Consider the following 19300-nt stretch of genomic DNA (forward strand, 5'->3'; position numbering starts at 1 on the left):
CACTATACTCCACGTGCCCCAGTGCTCCTGCACATTCACGCCCATGCACCATGCATGCCCTACACCTCTCGCACACACACCCCTTTCCACCTTGCACACCTAGCCATGCAGCGCACACACCCTGCATACGCACCTCCCACCATGGTCCCCATGACCCCTGCACATGCACCCATGTACCCCCTGCTCCTCCTGCACATGCACCCACACACCCTGCTCCTCCTGCACATGCACCCATACACCCCGCACACCCTGCTGCAGTCCCATGCCCCTGGCAGCAGCCCGCATGCATGCTTGCATTCCCCACTCTCCTGACAACACCCTGCCTTCCCTGTAGGCACTCTCCTCCGTACACCCCACTCCTCGGTGCAGTGCCCCTACCTTGCACCCCACACAGACCCACCCTCTGCCCCAGTCCTGGGGGAGGGGCGGGGAGGGGGGCCAGCTGCCCCTGTGGCACCAAGAGAGCCTCCCCGGCCTCGCGGTCACACCAAGCATATATTTTATTGAAAGACCAAGTGGATGACAAGGCAGTGAGGGGAGAACCTTTAACCAGGGTTTGTACAAGTGTCAGTTGCTCAGGACTCCTCTTGTTGTTCGAGTTACGAGATAAATATTGGTACATAGAGCGGAGTGGAGTTATAGTCACTAAACTAGCACTGGTCAGATATACGGGGCCGGCAAGCAAAATAAATCACCAGGCACAGCAGTGAGGAGCGGGGGCGGCCACCTGCCCAGTGCCCAGGACCCTGGCAGCCGCCCCGGCTGCAGGTTTTCCTCTCGCAGGGCAAACAAGGCCCGAACGCTGGTCCTGCGCCCCACGGCTGGCACAGCCCCCCAGGAGCACGGCCCCCTGGGGAGGAGGGGATGGCAGTGGGGCAGGGGCCTGGGACAGGGATGGAGGCGAGGGGACTGGGGGCAGGAGGGGCCATGCTGCGCTCCCCGGGGGGCTGCTGCAGCATTGGGGCTGTGGAGGGGACCGGCACATTCCTGGGGGCCTGCAGCTGTGGGGGGAGCCCCCCCAAGGAGGCTGGGGGGTGGGTGCTGCCACTGTGCAGGGGGACAGGATGGACTCAGAGGCTTCATGGCTGGAGGTGCTCACCCCAGCAGCCCCATCTCCCCCATGCCCCCATCAGCCCCCCACAGCCTCCCCCCGCCCCATTCATCCCGTTGACCCCCCCCACCTCACAGGCCCCACAAGCATTTGCCCCCCCATGCTCCCCCAACCCCATTCACCTCCTAGCATCGCTATCCCCTGCGACAGCGGCTGGCCAGGGTCACAGCTGGTCCCCGCTCCTGTGGCCCCTGTGCTGGCTTTGCTCATGCAGGGGGGGCAGCTTCTCCCCCAGCCCTGAGGCTCAGCTGCGTCACCCCCCGTGGCTGGAGTCCCCTGGGCACAGGGCCAGGGTGGTGCTGGGCACACCCCAGATACCCACCCATGGTCCGCAGCTGTGGCCTGGCCCCTGGCCCCCCAAGAAGCGGTGAGGATGTGCGGGGAGTCCTTGGGGCGTGGGCTGGAGCATGTGCAGGGGGGGCCAAGCCGGCTGGTTGTGGGGTCAGACAGAGTCTCTGGCCATCTGTGGGGCTGGAGGGGGGTGCAGAAGCAGGAGACACGATGCCTGCCCCCTTACTCCAGGTAAATGTCCTCTGTGGGGCAAGCGTACTCCAGGTGCTCCTGGTAATATTCCTGAAATGCTCGTCTGCAAGAAAGAGCACATTGGGCAGCTCAGAGCTGGGCTGTGGCCCGGAGCCCCGCACCCAAACCCCCTGCACCCCAGGCCTGGCACAGCCAGGCTCCCTGCGCCCACACCCTGGCATAGCCAGCCCAGCTACACTGAGACCCCCTGCACCCCCAGACCGGGCACAGACCCCTGCTGCACCCAGACCTGCAGGACCCAGACCCCTGGCACCCCCACCCATGGCAGAGCCAGCCCCCCTGCACCCAGCGCACCAGCACAGCCAGCCTGGCTACACCCAGACCCCCAGCAGCGAGCCCTCCTGTGCCCCCAGCCCTGGCACAGCCAGGCCTCTGGCACCCAGCCCTGCTGCACCCCCAGCCCTGGCACAACCAGCCCTACACTGTGCCCCACGCAGCCGCACCCATCCCTGTCCCCATCTTACCCGACGCATTCGGCGACGTGCCGCATGGATTCCTGGGAGACGAAGACGTGGCAGGCGAAGCGGCTCAGCACCGGGTGCTTGGTGATGAACCCGAAGTAGCTGCAGGGAGAGGCAGGGTGAAGCGGGGGGACACCTCACTCCTGCCCTGTGGGGCAGCCCAGTGGACCTGGGGGGCTCTGTGGAGGGGACGCCTGGGGCTGGGGCAACCATGGTGGGGTGGGGACCAAGCAGGGGGGCCTGGTGTGGCACCACAGTAGTGTGATGCCCCAGGGAGGGGATGGAGGGGGCAGTCCCTTGGGGCTGGGAGCAGCCAGGAGGCTGTGGGAGGAGGGGGTCTCACCAGCTGTTCCGGGGGTGGCACCCACAGAAGGAGATGTTCTTCATCTGGAAGAAGTGGCTGCAGCGCTCAAACTGGAAGAGAAAGGTCAGCCGAGGTATGGGAGCCTGGCTCACAGCAGGGCAGGCACCCGCTCCTCCCCCAGCCCACCCGTGCCCCTCACCTCCTCTTCCCGGCTGTACTCGGTGACAGTCAGGATGAGCTTGATGCCCTGCAGTGTGATCTCCAGGTCGCAGCTGGCCGGCGGGCGCAGGTGCACTGTCAGCTTCCTGGTGGTGGCAATCTGGGGGCAAGGCAGGGTGAGCATGTGAGGGCAGAGCTTACGCTGGCATGGGGATGAGGAGGGGGTCCAAGCTGCCACGCCCCCTCCCTCATGCTCACCTTCTGCATGGCGGCGCAGAGGATGCCGTTGCCTTGGTGGTACGGCACCTCCACCGAGCCCAGGAACTGCACATTGAACCGCTCCACCCAGCATGGGTTCCTCTTCAGGCCTGCGCAGGGAAGCGGACGAGGAAACAGTGCCCCAAGCCCCCCCATGTCCCCCACCACCCCCCACAGCCCCAGGGACCCTGCAGACTCCTACCAATGGCATCCCTGGCTTGGCCAACAACCTCATGGGCATAGAAGGCGGGGAAGATGCCCCTCTCCCCCGTTCGCATGTTGTAGCCCCGGTACCAGTAGTCATCCTCCTCCAGCTCCACCAGGATGGGGTCATCCACGTCCAGCTCCAGCTCGTCCTCATGGCGTGGGATGAACCTGGGGGGGATGGCCAGAAGGAAGATGCGGACAGGGAGGGGCAGAGCCGCAGGAGAGGGGGCCCTGCGAGACCCCCCTGCTCATGGCCAGGGCCGGCATGGCCGGGCTCGCTGCTCACCTGAAGACGGCCCGGTGGGTTTGCTCCCGCTCCTCCCCGTTCACCATGCAGGAGAACAGCCCAAAGGACTCCGTGCCTGCAGAGGAGAGGGCTGCCGTGGGGCCAGGGGGCACCCCCTGCCTCTGCCCACCCCGGGGGGCTGCAGAACCCTTGAGGCGAGGGGAGCAGGGAGCAGATGGCCATCACCCATGGACCCAGGCCTCTCCTTGGGGGGCCACATCTGAGCCCCTGGCCCTGTGCCCCCCACCCAGCAACCCAAGGCACTGAGGACCCCACAGGGCGCTGATGTGAAGGCATGTTGGGCAAAACCTCACAGCCCCACGGGGAGAGCTGACAGCCTTCGGGTCCAGGCCTACACTCCCTACAGCTGCTCTGCCCCTGTCCCACCTCCCATGCCATGCCACACAGGGATGGTGCCATCCACGGCCAGGATGGCTGAGGCAAGACAGCAGAGGGCAGCCAGCTGGCCGACAGCACACAGAGCAGCCCAGGACAGCACGGCATGGCATAGCACAGCACGGCATGGTGCAGCACAGCACTGCATGGGTCACTTACTGGAGGAGCGGGAGGTGCTGTTGACGAAAACATTGAGGAACTTCTTGGAGAACTGCAGGTCGGCCTCAGGGGACGAATCCTCGGAGGAGCTGTGGGCATCAGGGGCCACCAGCCCATCCCCAAAGGCCGCCTCGTCCTCCAGGTCGCAGCGATCGCAGGCGCGGAGCAGGTCGCTGTCGTCGCTCAGCACCGAGGTGCAGCGCCGCAGGCTCACCAGCTCCAGCTGCGTGTGCTCGTCCACAACCAGCGTGTACTTCACCGAATCGTAGGCCAGGGACTCGTCCAGTGCCCGTGGCTCCAGCGCCCCGGGAGCAGGTGGCAACTCCCCCCGCAAGCTTCCCCGCAGCGGGTCCTCGGAGAAGGGGGAGCCCTTCAGGTAGGGCACCTCATCCTCGTCTGTGGAGTAGGCCATGGTGAAGCCACGGTTGGTCTTGGCGGTGGAGACATCCAGGGCAGGCGGGCCAGTGTCGGGGCTCTGCCCCTGGGGCGCTAACCGGACATCGTCGATCATGTCATCGGCCTCCAGGACCCCCGAGTCCAGGTCCCTGTTGACAGCCCAGTCCTCTGGGCCGGTGGCTGGTGGCACCGCGGTGGCATGGTGCTCCTCAGCGGTGGCCTCGGTGCCGGGGGAGGTGCGCAGGGAGGCACGGGGTGGCCCAGGGCGGCAACCAAAGGTGGCCAGGACCTCAGAGGCGCCCAGCCTGTCGAGGGTGACAGGGCGCCCCGGGAAGACGGGTGCAATGGTGTCGTTGGTGGGGTTGCTCAGGAAGAGGAAGGGGCCCGGCTCGTCAGCGGGCAGCTCGGGCAGCGGCTCCATCCCAGCTCCCAGGGCCCGCTCGTCCTCGGCGCGCTGGAGGGAGCTGCGCAGTGTCTCCATGTCCACCAGCTCAATAGTGCGCTGGCAGTGGGGCAGGGCAGCCGGCTCCCCCGTGCCCACTGGCGAGTCCCGCGAGCCAGGCTCCCCATCCAACGCCTCACTTAGGATCTCAGGCTCCAAGTCGGAGGCCGGGGAGATGGTGTCACAGAGCGAGTGGGTCTGCTGGAAGCACTCATCTGGGCACTTGATGGGGTAGGAGCCCTCTGAGATCATCTTGTTGACAAGGTTGCTGAGCAGCCAGGGTGAGTCCGAGTCCTCACTCAGGTCAGGCTCTGACTCCGAGTCGGAGTCATACTCGCTGTTGTCCTCCTCATCTGCCTCGGGCATCAGCTTGGGCCCCACAGGCAGGTAGAAGGAGCGCCGGATGCTCTCCAGGCTGTGGTCTGGGTCGATCTTCAGGTCCAGGGGGCTGGAGGTGGAGACATCTGTCTGGCCCACAGGCGCGGAGGAGTCCACTGGGTTCAGGCTGTCATAGTAGCCCTCCATCTTCAGCTCCGCCAGGCTCTCCCGCCTTACCATGCTGCGTTCCGGGAGCTCTCTCTCCAGGGTCTCCTCCTCCTCCTCCTTGCCTTTGTCCAGCAGCAAGGAGTCCTTGATGCCCATCAGACCGGGGGCCTCCAGCTCTGTCTCCAGCTCAGCCTCCGAGGTGGGCGAGCTGGCCTCCTCGATGGAGTTGGTGAGGTGGGAGGACCTGCCGCTGCTGCTGTCGCTGCTCAGGTCCAGTTCCGTCTCAGAGATGGAGGAGATCATGTTGCTGACCAGGCGCCCCCCAGCAAAGGCTGCCTCGATCTCCCCCTCCACGTCCGAGTCAGAGCCGGGCGAGCTAAGGTCTTCGCTGTGCCGGCTGCCGGGCAGGAAGGGCTTGGTGGTCCTGCTGGTGAGGTCAGCCTCGATGCCAGGGTCTGAGGAGGGCGAGGTGGTCTCCGAGGAGCCTGAGGGGTGCCCGCGCACGCTGGCCGCCCGGCCAGACTGGGGGCCCTCCCCATCGGAGCTGAGCGGCTCCGCTGGCCCCACAGGGCACATGTAGGTGCCCATCAGCCGGGCGCCCTGCCCGTTGTGCCGCTCGGCGACGGCCCTGGCTGCCAGCTCCTCCTGGGACTGCAGGGAGCCAGGCTGCTTGCCGGGGGCCGTGGGGGACCCCAGGCTCCCAGCCCCCAGGGCACCCCTTTCGCCGGGTGCCGGCCTCTCCCAGCCACCAGCCGCTTCGTGCTTTGGTGGGGCAGGGCAGCCATCGGCAGCCGTGGTGGCCTGGGGCAGTGAGCCTGCGTCGGGGCCGGTGGGGGGGGCAGGAGGAGCCGCAGGCCCTGTTGGAGAGAGAGATGGTTTAGGAGGCAGCTGGCAGAGGCGCGACGGGGAGTGCGGTGCTCGGAGCGCAGAGGAGATGATATTCATGTTATAATCTTCCCCGGCTCTCGGGGGCGATGGGTTACCATGTGCCAGGGACTCGTGGCTGTTGCCTTGCGAGTCAAAGGGGGAGGGCTGCAGCAAGGCGGGGGCCTGCCCAGCCCCGCTGGGGCTCGGCCCCTTCGGGCTCTCCAGGCAGGGTCCATCCTGGATGCAGGCGTGGGGAGATGAGTGTCCTGCAAGGGAAGGCAGAGCCCCACGTCAGCTCTCTGCCCCTGTGCCAGGGCCAAAACCCACCAGGCTTTAACCAAAGGGCTGCAGGGACCCCCCAGCCCAGTGTCACACTCTGGACTGGGTCCCCATGCTCACCAGTGTGTGAGGAAGAGGAGGAGGAGGAGTGGAGAAGGGCGTCCTGCCAGGTGGTACGGTGAGCAGGCGGTGCGAAGCTGCCGTTGTTGTTCAGGGAGTCCTGGGGAAAAAGCAGAGCCAGGGTGGGTGGGCGAGCCCCGGGAAGGGGACTGGGGGGGACTGGATGGGGGGGTGGGTAGCCGAGCCCTAAGGCACATTTGGGGATGCAGCAAGGCAGGAGAGCTGGTGTGCCCAGCAGGGGCTGCGCAGGGACACCAAACACGGCTGGGCCCGCCCGGGGATGCCCCTCAGCACAGCTCAGTGCTCCCCAGTGGCTTGGCAGCACCCAGGCCACGTGCCCAGGAGCTTATCCAGATTAGGGCCGCAACGTCCCCAGCTCCCCTGCCCAGCCAGATGCATGCCCGGCAGCACCTGCCACAGAGCGGGACCAAGGGATGGCACGCTGCCCGTCCCACGGGGCCCTGGGGACAACACCTGGCAGGGGACATGCCAGCACGGGTGCTGATGCCACAGGACCCCCAGCATGAGGCCCTGCCGCACCCTGCCTCCCAGAGAGCGGAGCCCAACCCCCACAGGTAGGACCCTTCTGCCTCCCCCAAAGAGCTGCCAGCCCCGTGGTGCAGGCAGGAGTGGGCACGGCCAGGGCTGCCCGTCCGGCATGGCGGCAGCTGTGGATTAGTCCTGGTGGGAAGTGCAGGCAGCAATAATCCTGCCGAGCGAGAGATTAGGGAGTGGGGCTGGCGCCATGTGCCACAGGGCATGCACAAGCATGGCGGTGGGGACCCAGCACAGTGGGGAGGGTCGGGCATCGCACAGGCTGTGCCACAGCCCCAGGGATGGGTGCTGGGGAGGGATGGGGAAGGGTGCTGGGAGGGGACGGGTCCCAAGGACCAGGGTCTTGCCTCCTCCTGGGGCCAGTGCAAACAGGACAAAGCAAGGGTTACCGGGATTTGCACCCTAGGCACACTGGTGGGGGCTAAATCCAGCCATCACCAGGGTCTTCGCTCACATCCCAGCAGATGATGGACCAGGGTGGCTGGTGGGATCCAGCTTTGCCGGTGCATCCCACCAGGGTGCAGTGAGTCAGGGCTGGGAGAGTCTGAGGGTGAGCCCTGGGGCTTTGTCACCCTCCTGTGCCAGCCCGGCCAAGTCCCACAGCCCCCACAGCCCCAGCAGCATGCGGTGCCCTCCCAGGAGGGGGGGCCGAGAATCCCGAAAGCCCCCCAGCACCATGGCAACGCAGCCGGATGCAGGCAGCACCACACGCAGCTTCCCACACACTGCGGTGGTGCAGCAGCTCGGGGCCAGCACCGCACACGCGTGCGCATGGGGACACAGGGACCCCCACACACCCCGGGGGAGCCCCCAAGCCCAGCTCCAGGGATGGAAAAGGAGGGACACAGAATGCACGAGCACCTATGCACGCATGCACACACCAGTGCACACGCACGTGCGATGCACAGGGCCAGCACATGACACCTACTGTGTCCACAGCCAGCAGCTGCCCACACCCCTCCAGCACTCACAGACACCCCAGACACCCCGCTCGCCCTGGGGACCCCTGGATCCTCCGGGACCCTCAGGCCAGGGCCTGGCAGGGGGAGTGCAGGGGCCACGCACAGACACATCTCCAACACCCTCAGCTCAGCCCCGCCACTGCAGAGCGGGCGTCGTTTTGCCCTTCTCTGCTCCTGCTGGTGCTCACCACCCTGGGGTTGGTGCAGTCCTCAGCCCCTCTACCCTGGGCAGAGCCCACCTCTGTGGGACCCCTTCCCATGCTGCGCCCCAGAGCCCTGCTCCTCCTCTGCCAGCCCGGCAGCATGGGGGGCAGAGACCCCGGGGGCAGGGGGTGCTGACAGCCCTCCCAGCTGCCCCCGCCCTCACCTGGGTGCCTGGGGCTGTCAGGTTGAGGGTGGTGGGTCGGTGCTTCTGCGTCTCTTCCAGGGCAGGTGAGGGGATGGGTGAGGCTGAAGGGGATGGTGGTGCTTCCAGCTCGTTGCCCTCCTCCTCCTCCTCTTCTTCTTCCTCCTCCTCCTCATTGTCGTCGATCATCTCGAACTCTTGGAAGTCATCCTGGAAGGTGCAGACGGGGTGCGGCTGCTCGCCGCGCTCCAACACCAGGCAGTCCTGGGGATGCAGCACTGAGTTAACAGCCATGACACTCAAACTCATCCTGGCCATGGCCCCGTTCCCCAGGCTGGCACGCTGCAGCGGTGTGACCCTCCCCAGCAGCTCTGCCGGCACTGGGCTGGAAGCACCTCCAACTCCTGCCCCAACAGGATGAGGGTCTCCAAGAGAAAAGTGCCAGGGCCCCCTCCTGGCTCTGCCAGCACCCTGCCTCTCTTGGCCTCAACACCCAGCACTTAATCTCACCCACAAGCCTGCCTGGCCCCTGCCCGTTTCCCTAGCACTTCTCCCCCGAAGCTGGGCAGAGCTGAGTAAACAGGAGCCACTGGAGCCACGGGAGTGCAGTGGCAGGCAGGCACCCAGCTGGTGGGGCCAGCATAGGGCTGGCTGCTGAGCCACCCATGCTCCCTTCAGCCACTCCATGGGGCTTAGCCAGAGGTGGTGGGAGACCACAGGTGTCCAGCCATGCCAGGGGTTCCTGGGCTCAGAACCCTGCCTGCGCTCTGCACCGCATCCCCTCAGTGCCCTGACACCTTCTGCTCCTGGAGGGCCTTTGCCGGGTCAATGTCCCCACCCAGTCCCCACCAAAACTCTGTGCAGCCACCGCATCCCGGGGCGCGGGGGGGGGGCTCGGCACGCTCAGCTCCTGCACCTTCTCATAGTGGTCCGAGTCGTAGTTCAGCCCAATGCCGCAGTCATCCGTGATCTCCGACAGATCCTCATCGTCAAACTCCTCCAGGCTGATGTCCTGGGGGGGCCTGGGGAGAGGGACGGGGATGTCAGGGCAGGGGCCACACGATGACAGACCTCAGGGAAATGCCTCCCGTTTTCCCCACAGCATCAGGAGGGCCCGGAGAGTTGAGCAGCACTGCAGGCACACACTGGCATTGTACTGCCATCACCCCAAGGTGCCAGCATGGGCGCACCAGCTGGGCAGCACTGCAGGGACGTGCTGGCCTAAGACCATCAGCCAGGGCACCGGCACCAGCCACACCGACATGGCACGCTCTGACCAGCAGCACCGGGCCCAGGACCCTGAGCCACAGCCCAGTGCCCTGCCCCATGCCAGGAGCCAGGCAAGGCCAGAGACGACGGGGAGGGCGATAGCCACAGCAGTGCCCGGGGTGGCCGCCCTCAGTGCCACGCTGCTCCCGCCCGGCTCGCTGCAAACTGCCCGGATTTACCACCGGCCTCACAATGGGGCGGTGAGAGCCCTGTGTGGCTCAGGGCCATGCAGCCATGGGTTGCCCCTGGCTGAGTGGAGATGCTGAGACCACCACCATGGTGGGCAGCACATCCCCCAAATTTCGTGCCCGGCAAAATCCCTTGAGCCAAACCCAAGGCACATGCTGGAGGATGGGCAGCGAGGGGACAGTTGCTGCCACTGGCAGCTTGGGGGTGACCCGTGCTGCAGGGCTGCTTCCCAGGCCTTGGGGGTTTATTTTAGGTGTAACCTTTATTTTACGCCTAACCCCATGCAGGCAGGGATGGGGATGGCAAGGCAGGATCTGTGCCCTGACACCCCAGCCTCGCCCACGCTGCCTCCCTGCCTGTCCCACAGGCAGCGCCAGGGCTGCCCCTGCCCGGGGTAAGGGCACTCCGAGAAACCAAGCCCAGCCTTTCCTTGGGAACCGGGGTGTCATGGAAACCAGCGGTTTCTGCAGGGAAAGGGAAGGGGAAAAAAAAAAAAAAAAAAGGAAAAAAAAAAAAAGGAAAAAGACAACTCTTGGCAGGATTTGGTGTCAGAAAACGGAAACCAAACGTTTCTGGTGGCTCTGTAAGGTGGGAGGTGCGGCAGCGCCCGGGAGCTGGCAGGGACCCTCTGCCCACCCCCACAGCGTCGGGGGACACCCAGGGCCCCCCACAGCCCGGCAGCACCCCAGGAAGGGCCAGGGCAGGTGGGGCTCCTCCTGCAGGAGCAGGTCTGGGTTCTCACTGGGGCCTTGCTGGGGCCCAGCCCCGGGACCCAGCTGGCAGCAGGAGCAGACCCCCACAGGGTAGGGGGGTCACAGCCCCCATAGCCACAGCTGCCTCCTGGGCTGCCACCCTCCCTTTGCCCTGAGCTCCCTTTTTCCATCCCCTGGCCCCAGCACGGAGGCTGGGCACTTACTCCCATTTCACAGGGAGAAAGATTTCCCCTAATCACATAATTCCCAGAAGTAGGCCATTGAGACTGCATCAAATATTCGCAGATTTGTGGCGAAAGCATCAGAGCCAGCGGTGGGACCATGGCCGTGGCCTGCAGTGGGGCACAGGTCTGGGCCAAACCCCAGACCCCAGCCAGGGGTAGGGCAGCAGGTCCCTCAAAGCGGTGGGGGCCAAAGCCTGTGTCCGCAGCCCAAGAGAACATTGGGGGCTGCTCTCCTGCAGGGGCAGAACCCTCCTGCTGCCAGACCGCTGGGACCTGCCGCCCTCCCTGAGGTGAGCAGGGCTCTCAGGGGTCCCTCAGCCACCTGGGCAGAGGAAGGAACAGCACGGCCATGGGTCCTCCTGGGATGGAGACTTGCTGGGGTCCTGCAAACCCCCAGCCAGGCTCTGCTCCCATGCCCCTGGACCCTCCTCACCCAGTGGACAAACTCCTCCACCATCCCCCATCCCAGCTGAGGGGACATGCACACCGGGCCAGCATGGCACAGCGGTCCTGCCCCACACAGGGCTCCTGCCTGCATCCAGCCAGGCTCCAGCTGTCCAGGGATGCTGTCCCCCCTCAGTGGGGAGCGACCGCCGCGACAAACTACGGCTGAAATTTCTAGGTCACAGCACTACTGAGCTGGGGCGGGCACAGTGGGATGGGGCTGCCAGCGAGAGCCAGCCCAGCCCCACAGCCACCCCAAGGGGACCCTTGGGGACCTTGGCCATAGCCCCGCTCCAGCCAGAGAAGGTGCAGCACCATTGCTGTGGGTGCAAGGACACAGTAAGAGCACCCCAGACACACTGGTGACGAGCAGCAGGCAGGAAGGATGGTGTCCATCCCCACAATGGTTGCATGGGACACCATGGCCAGCCACAGTGATGTGGGTGGGAAGCACCTGAGTAAGGTTCCAGAGCTGAAGTGGAGCCAAAGCAGTGGTTTGGGGAGGGAGGAGCTCTCCCCAGCCCCACACATGGAGAGGGTGGTCAGGAACAACAGGAGGCAGCAGGACGCCCTACCACAGGGTATGCAGGGACCCAGCACCCCACTGCGCACCCCAGGCCAGCCTCGCCACCCCAGCTTTGACATGTCCTGAGCCAGGACAGGCTGGAGGAGGGGAGGGCCAGGAGCTGGAACCCAAATGGGGCATCACCCACCCCTGAGGCACAGGGAGCAGGGTGGTGCAGGGATGGGGAGCAGGGTACACAGTGGGGTGCACACCTGCACGCACACCAGTGTTTGCATGGGGGCTGGGCTTCCCGAGGAGGGAGTGACAGCCCAGCAGGCCACAGAAAGATTGAGTTTCCTCATTATTTTCAGACCAGCTCCCTGGACAGTTTGCCCTGGCAGTGGTGCTGCAATGGCTTCTCCCACAGGGATGGGCCAGGGACCCAGCCAGCAGATGTGCCCTCACCCCACTCACTGACCCCCAGCTGCTCCCAAGGCAGGGAAGGTCACAAGGTCAGTGAGGACCCTCAGGGGCCTGGTCCCAGCCAGCATCCCCCATTCCAAACCTTTGACTGGCACCCAGGGTTCCCAATGGCCAGACCTGCAGCCATCCCCCGTGGGGCTGGTACCCTGGACCAGGAGACAAGAGCTGCTTCACAGGAGCCCTGCTGAGGCCCCGCAGCATGTGCACCATGGCCTTTCCACAGTGATCTCTCCCCACCACATCACCTTGACCGGCTTCTCCTTCCCCTCCTGGAGTGTCAGGGGATCCCACCCTGGTCACCAACCTCACCAACCCCTGGGCTGGGCACAACCTCCCCACAGGCCTCCTTGAAAAGGGCACAATCCAGATGCAGCCCCTGCTAGGCTGGGCATGCTGGTGCTGTGCCCTGGTGCTGGTGATAGCCTGGGCCTCACTCTCCCTCACCAGGCCCTGCCAGGCTCTGGGGACCCGCAGGTGCTCAGTGAGACCCAGGTGCACTCACTGCCCTGCAGATTTGACCCTCTTCCCTGGGCTGGTGCAGGGGTGCTGCGCCCACTCCCCAGGCTGCCTCCTTCCCCAGGGGGGAAGGGTGGATCTGGGTCAGGCTGGGGGTCCTGGAGGGTCTGCCCTCACCTGCCTCTCACTGCCCTGGCTGGGACACATCCCTGGCAGCAAAGCGCACAGACCTGCCGGGGCCAGCTCTGACCCTGCACAGCAGGGCTTGGGGGCTGAACGGGGAGCACTGTGAGGAGGCCACAGCTGAGACACCCAGAGATTTGCCCACATCCCAGGAGAGAGGTGGGAAGGAGCCGGGCAGCCACAGCAGAGGCCGTGTGCTCCAGTCCCTGCACCACCACAAGCCGGGACGCCCCAGGGTCCCACTGTGCAGCGTGGCTGGGGAAGGGGAAGGGAAGGGGACGCCCGGGGAAGGGGACGTGAGACTTGCCCAGTGTGGGCCAGAACCAACCAAGGGCACATCCCCCACGCCCACTAGACCCCAGCCCCCTGGTTCCACAGCTTCCGCACGCCCAGATAGATGCCCCCCGCCGCCATCTCCCACCCTTCGCCACCCCACAGCCCCCTGCCGAGCCAGCCCATCCCGTGCCCAGCTCCCGTCCAGCCCCACGGCCCCGCACCCCACTGCTCGCCCAGGGACCCCAGCCCGGAGGGGGTCCTGCCAAGGTCAGGGCAAGGTGCGAGGAAGCGGGGTGATGGCCCCGCCGCGTCCCCCTCCCCGCTGCCCGGGGAATGCGCCAGGACGGCCCGGCCGGTGGCAGGTGGCCCGCGGTCCTGCGGCCCCGGCTCCCGCGGGACCTGCGGTAAGGTGACCCGCCACCGGCAGCGCCGGGCGCTGGCGCAGCTCCCTCGGGGGCTGGCGGAGGGGGGGACACGGCCCTCGGCACGCACCGGCCTTTCGCCCGCCTCTGGCCCGGGGCGCACCGAGCCCCGGCGGGGGCCGCCTGCGAGCCCCGGGGGCCGAACGACCCCTTCTCCCGGGGGCGCCGGACCCTGCGGGGCCCAATCCCGGCGCCGGCATCCAGCATCCCCGGCCGCGGCCGGGGCCGCTGCGGCGCCTCGGGAGAGACAAAGAGGCGGCGGCGGCGGCTCCCCCCGCGCGGCGGGATGCGGCGGCACCGGGCACGGCCGGGCCGGGGCGGGGGGGCCCTCAGCCCTAGAAGGGCTCTGCCCCTCCGTGAGGAGGGGGAGACGGAGGAGACCCCCGAACCCCAGCACCGCCCCCCCACCGGGCCCGGGAGGGAGCGGATGGGGCCGCTCCGAGGAAGGGGGGAAGCACTGCGTCGTTATTGCCCGGGCCGGGCCCGCAGCAGCGGGAGGGCAGCGCGGCCCCGGCATCCCAAGGTGAACGGGCGGGGGAGCGGCGGGGGCCCGGGCCCGCCATGCCGCCGCCCCCCCCCCGGGCCCCGGGCCCCTCCGGCGCGGCCCGCAGCGGGCAAGCCCCCCGCAGCGGCGGGCCCCGGGCATCCCGCCCCCCCTCCCCGCGCTCCGGGCCGGGCTCACCTGCAGCCGGGCGGGGAGAGCGAGTGGAAGGTGGAAAGCGAGAACATCTCGGCGCGATCCGCCATCTTCTCCCGGCCGGGGCTGCGCCGGACTGCGGAGCTGCGCGGGGAGCGCGGGCAGCGCGGCCGGGCGGGGCGCGGGGGCGGGAGCCGCGCTGTGGCGGGGGGGCGGCGGGGGACGGAGCCCTACAGCGAGGGAGGGGCCGGAGGGGGAGGGGAGGGGGGCGGGGGGCCTGTAGGGAGGGAGGCGGGAGGTATGGGAGGGGATGAGGTGGTATAGGGAGGGGGGCGGGGGGGCTATAGGGAGGAGATGGGAGGTGGTATAGGGAGGAGATGGGCGGTGGGAGGGGACCGGGGGTGCTATAAACGAGGGGCGGTATAGGGAGGAGTTAGTATGAGAGGGATCGGGCGGGGGTATGGGAGGGGATGGGGTGATACAGGGAGGAGTATGGGAGGGGATGGGGGTGATACAGGGAGGGGACGAGGGCTATAGGAGAGGGCGGGGTGTGTAGGGAAGGCTGCGGGCGGTGGTATACGGAGTGGGTCGGGGCGTGGTACAGAGAGGAGATGGGGGTGAAATAGGAAGGGGATCAGGCGGTTATGGGAAGGGATGGACGTAGTATAGGGAGGGGATGGTATGGGAGGGGAGCGGGGAAGCTATAGGGACGGCATGGGGGTATGGGAGGGGGCAGGGTGTGGGGGGAGGGGAGCGGGCAGTGGTAGAGGGAGGGTCAGGGGAGGGTATAGGCAGAGGGTGACCAGAGGGGAGCGGGGAGGAGATGGGGGTCTCCAAGGAGGGGAGGGGGGCTGGGGGCAGCAGGAATGGCCGAACGAAGGGGGGGGGGGGGGGCGCCGGTCGGTGGTCTCTAGGGAGGGCAGGGGTCTGTGCAGAGAGGGGTGAAAGGCTGTATGGAGGGGAGCAGAGAGGGGCTGTGTAGGGAGGGGAGCAGGGGGAGGCTGTATAGGGGGAGAGCAGGAAAGTGCTGGTGGATCCTAGAGAGGGGGCTGGGGCCGTATGGGGGGAGCAGAAGGAGTGGGGGGCTGCGCAGGGATTGTATGGGGGGAGCAGAGAGCGGGTGGTACATGGGGGTACCGCGGAAATGCAGAGGGCTGCGCGGGGAGGGGCAGAGCTGCACGGCGGGCTCTGCGGAGCCCTGTAGGGAGGGGTAGGGGGAGGTATGGGAGAGATGCAGGGGGTTGCACAGGGACGTGCAGGGAACCGCGCAGGGCAGCGCAGGGGGGCACGGGGGCGATGGGGGAGGGGCAGGACGGGTCAGGGGCTCTGTAGGGAGGTGTGAGAGGGGTCAGGGAGCCGTACGGCGAGGCGGAGGCGGCTCAAGCCCGACCCGAGCCGGCGGAGGCGGCCCGGGGCCGCGCGGCGGGAGCTGTCCGGTGCCCGGTGCTGAAGGCCCGGAGCTGTCCGGTGCTGGCGGGCAGGGGACGTTGGGGGATCCAGGGGGTCACGGAGGCTCCCGCTTTGGGAGCAGAGAGCATTGGGGGTAGAAGAGATGGTGGAGGCCAACGAGGCAGTGGGGCGTTGCGGAGGGTGTACGGGGGGAGCAGATGTGCGCGCTTTGGGAAACTGGTGGAGGGGGGGTCCAGGAGGAGGGGGGCTACGCGCACTGGGGGTACACGCACTGGGGTGGGAGGTGCAGTGGATGCTCAGGAGGCTTTTGGGGTTCTGTGCATTGAGGGGACTGGGGGGACAAGAGCGGGTGAGGGGGTTCTAGAAGTTGCAAGGGGCCCTGCAGGACCTGGGCAAGGGAGCATCCCTGCACTGAGGTGCAAGAGGGTACAGCGGGATGGCTCAGGGGCAGTGGGAACACTGCACCATGGGAGCTGGAAAGTAGGGGAGGGCACAGAGAGAGGGGGACAGGGCAGCAGGGGAGGTCTGCACACGGGGGGGCACAGGAGGCCATCGGGGACAGTAGGTGTTTGGGGGCCCATGCAGCAGGCAACAGAATGCGGGGGGGGCGGAGCTGTTGCGGGCCATGAGGACCTGGAGTTGTTGGGGGAATCCTTGCACTGGGGAACAAATCACATTGGTGGGGCGCAAAGGCAGTGGGGAATGGTAACAACTGTGACCCTAGCCCCTCTCCACAGCTCCTTGGTCTGTGCTTGGGAATGGCTCATGGCAAGTCTGGGCCATGCTCCCCTCACACCACCACCACCCCCGCCAGCCATCCCATCACCCTGTGCCAGGCCCTGGGCACCCACCGTACAGTTCCCCTTCCCCAACCATTCCTCGCAGCCCTGGGCTTGGGTGGAGGGCATGGACAAGCACCACTACCCTCTGCCCACCCCCACACCATCCCAGGGGCTAGTGGATCCTTCAGTGCGCCCCCCCTGCACCTCACTGCTTATGCTGGCCCTGGAAAGGTGCTGAGCCCCGTGGGGTCCTGCAGCTCCTCCTGGCCCCCTCCATCCCACCAGGTCTTGGCTACCCATCCTACCAGGTCCTAGCCACTCACCCACCCACACACCTCCCCAGCTGCTTGGGGAGCCCCAGGCAAGCCCAAGGCCAGCTTTGTGCCACCAGAGTGTGCACAGGGGGACAGCTGTCCAGCTGGCACCCTGCAACCCCAGCCCTTGGAGAGACGCTGGCCCTGACTCTCCACCCACTCACCCCAGGGGTGCTTGGGGGTGCAGGGGAAATGGCCTCCCCAGATATCCGTGCAGACAAAAGCCCCCAGCTCACATGCAGAGCGGACCCACTTGGGAAATGGCTGAGGGCAGTCAGCTGAGCCTTAGGGGTTTTTTTCATCCATTCCCAGATGCAGGCAGCAGCTGCCCATCACATAGAATACTGGGCAGCCACCACCTATCCCACCACAAACAGGCAGCTCCCATCCCACTGGCCTTGCGTGGTGCAGACAGACACCCCTGCTCTGCGCTGGGTGCCTGGTCAGGAGTGGGTGCCCCTTTCCAGCTGCACAGTGGGGCTGTGCCCATAGAATGGCAGCAGTGCACCTACAGCGAGCCTACTGCCCACCTGTGGCTTCCCTGGGGGAGATGCTTTCCTGGGACAGGGCTGTTACCTCCCAGGAATCACCCGTGGTCTGTGGTTGGAAGCAACAGGCACAGCAGGCTCTGTGGCATGGCCTGGCACGGCCCTTCTAGCACCCTGAGATATGGGCTCCTGGGGAGGGCGCTGGCAGAGGAGAAGCCGTCCCCAGCAAAGCTCATACTGGACAACACAGCAAGTGAGGGGCTCAGCAGTGCCCCATTAGTCGTGTGGGTTCAGAGCCAGGAGCAGAGACTCCTGGGCAGAGCAGGAGCCACAGCCGTTCCCCTTTCACTGGCCACTCCTGCTGCCCCCAGCTCCCCACAGGCCTTTTCCCTCCTGGCATCCCCTGGCACGGGGCTCTGGCACCACACGTGGGGGCTGTGGCAGTTGCTGCCAGGTGCACAGGGCCAGGCAGGGCCCAGGAGCCCCGTCTCTGCCAGGCTCCCAGAGAGGGCAGAGGAGCAGCCCAGGTGACAGCCCCTGCCTCTTGGCCCTCTGGCCACAGGCCCATGTTGGCTCCACGGGTAAGCCCTGCCCCAGCCCCTGCCTCCTCTGCCCAGCTGGGCTGCCCCACAGACTCCCCAGCCCTGCCCTGTCTCTCTCCCTGGGCAGGATCAGTCAGCCACAACAGCGGCTTAGGGGACCTGCCCGCCAGCTAGCCGGCAGCAGGCAGATGGCACAGCAGCACAGATGCCTCCGGCCCCCCAAATCTCCCCCCGCTGCCACTGACTCATCTGCTGCCACAGCAGCAGCCCCAAGCCCTCCAGCTCTGCCCACAGCACTATTGTGCTCCACTCCTGGCACAGCTCATGGCCCTGGCTAGCACCGAGTATGGGGAGAGGATGCAATCCTAGCTCAGGGTTGAGCACTGCTGCCCATCACTGCCAAGCCAGCCCCTCCTGCACCCCTTCCCCAGGACACCATGCCCCACAAGAGGAGAGCTTGGAGTTTCCCCAGGGCTGGCACCCCCCTCCCTTCTGCAGCCTGCCCCTTCCACTGGCACAGAAAGGGTGGCAAAGGGCAACTATGGGTGCCCTGACCTCAGCACCAAGGCTCCAGCACCCACCAGATCAGCCGATCCCAGGCACAGATGCCATCAGTCCCCAGCTTTTATTGTGCAGCAAAGGGCAGGGGGTGGGCAGCCATCCATGGGGTGGATACAGGGCAGCAGCTGTCAGTGGGGCAGCCGTGTCCCCATTGCTCTTGGCTGTGCTGTCACAGCCTGGGTGAGGGGTGGCAGTGAGGGGACTCTGGGAACACCTGTGAGCCCTCACGAGCTCGAGTCCCCCTTGGCCAGAAGAAGGTCCAGGTAGGCCCCAGAGATCAGGTCTTCCTCCTCAATCCCCAGCTCCTTCATCAGCTGGTGGGCCACACGCTCACCATCCTCCACAGTCTGCTCCTCAGTCAGGACCACCTGTGGGCACAGGGAGGGTGAGCCCCGGGGTGCCCTGAGGCTGGCACACTCGCCCCAGCCATGCCCCACTCACCTCCAGCTCCACGAAGTCCCCCAGCCCCTCCACACTATCCAGGTGCACCCGGGTCTGTCCCACGAGGTAGAGGAGACGCTCCTTCCTCACCACACCCAGCACGCCCAGCGCCTGAGTCAGCACTGCCTGCGCACCAAGAAAGGAGCTGCCTGCAGCTGGCAGCCACCCCGGGAAGGGGCAGCCACAGCAGCAGGCCGTGCTGGGTGGTAAAGCTGAGGGCTTCCCCCAGTGAGGCCCCGGCCAGGCCACAGGTGCCAGACACCCCAAGCAGCCCTGTGGTGGGGAGCAGCCAGCACCCCTGGGCACACTGTCCCAGAGGGGCCCCCAGCGCTCACCTCCAGGCCATCAGGGTCATCCGTGGGGGTGATGGTGAAGTGGGAGAGCTTGGGGCCGGCAGTGTCGGGGCGCTCATAGAAGATCAGCTCTCCCCGCCCATCCTAGGAAGGCAGCAGGGACAGGGAGGAACAGGCAGGGATGGGCAGGGCATGGCAGGGACAAAGAGGATTGGGGGGGGGGGGAAGGCAGACGGCGGGAGGCGGGGCAGGGCCAGGGGCAGTCAGGGCCAGGCAGGCCGGGCCATCCCCACAGACCTTCAGGCCCGAGCACCCCCAACTGCTGCCCGGG

At 66.7% G+C, this 19300-nt stretch overlaps 1 protein-coding gene across 2 annotated transcripts; it reads right to left on the bottom strand.

The window, feature by feature from the left end:
- Positions 1–1195: 1195 nt before the first annotated feature.
- MAPK8IP2 (mitogen-activated protein kinase 8 interacting protein 2) lies at positions 1196–14358 on the bottom strand. Of its 2 annotated transcripts, XM_055809313.1 has the most exons (13): positions 14184–14358; positions 9254–9359; positions 8359–8601; positions 6475–6574; positions 6192–6341; positions 3885–6065; positions 3330–3405; positions 3039–3211; positions 2837–2946; positions 2619–2738; positions 2459–2529; positions 2119–2217; positions 1196–1697 (listed from the first exon to the last, which is right to left on the bottom strand). In XM_055809313.1, exons 1-13 carry the CDS (start codon positions 14246–14248, stop codon positions 1625–1627), a joined length of 3567 nt encoding a protein of 1188 aa, XP_055665288.1. In that variant the 5' UTR covers positions 14249–14358; the 3' UTR covers positions 1196–1624. The 2 variants fall into 2 exon arrangements, with proteins under 2 accessions (XP_055665288.1, XP_055665287.1); XM_055809312.1 differs by having other exon boundaries at positions 3885–6341.
- Between the last annotated feature and the right edge of the window lie 4942 nt (positions 14359–19300).

This window comes from Falco peregrinus, chromosome 6, assembly GCF_023634155.1.
Source record: "Falco peregrinus isolate bFalPer1 chromosome 6, bFalPer1.pri, whole genome shotgun sequence".
Classification (NCBI taxonomy): domain Eukaryota; kingdom Metazoa; phylum Chordata; class Aves; order Falconiformes; family Falconidae; genus Falco; species Falco peregrinus.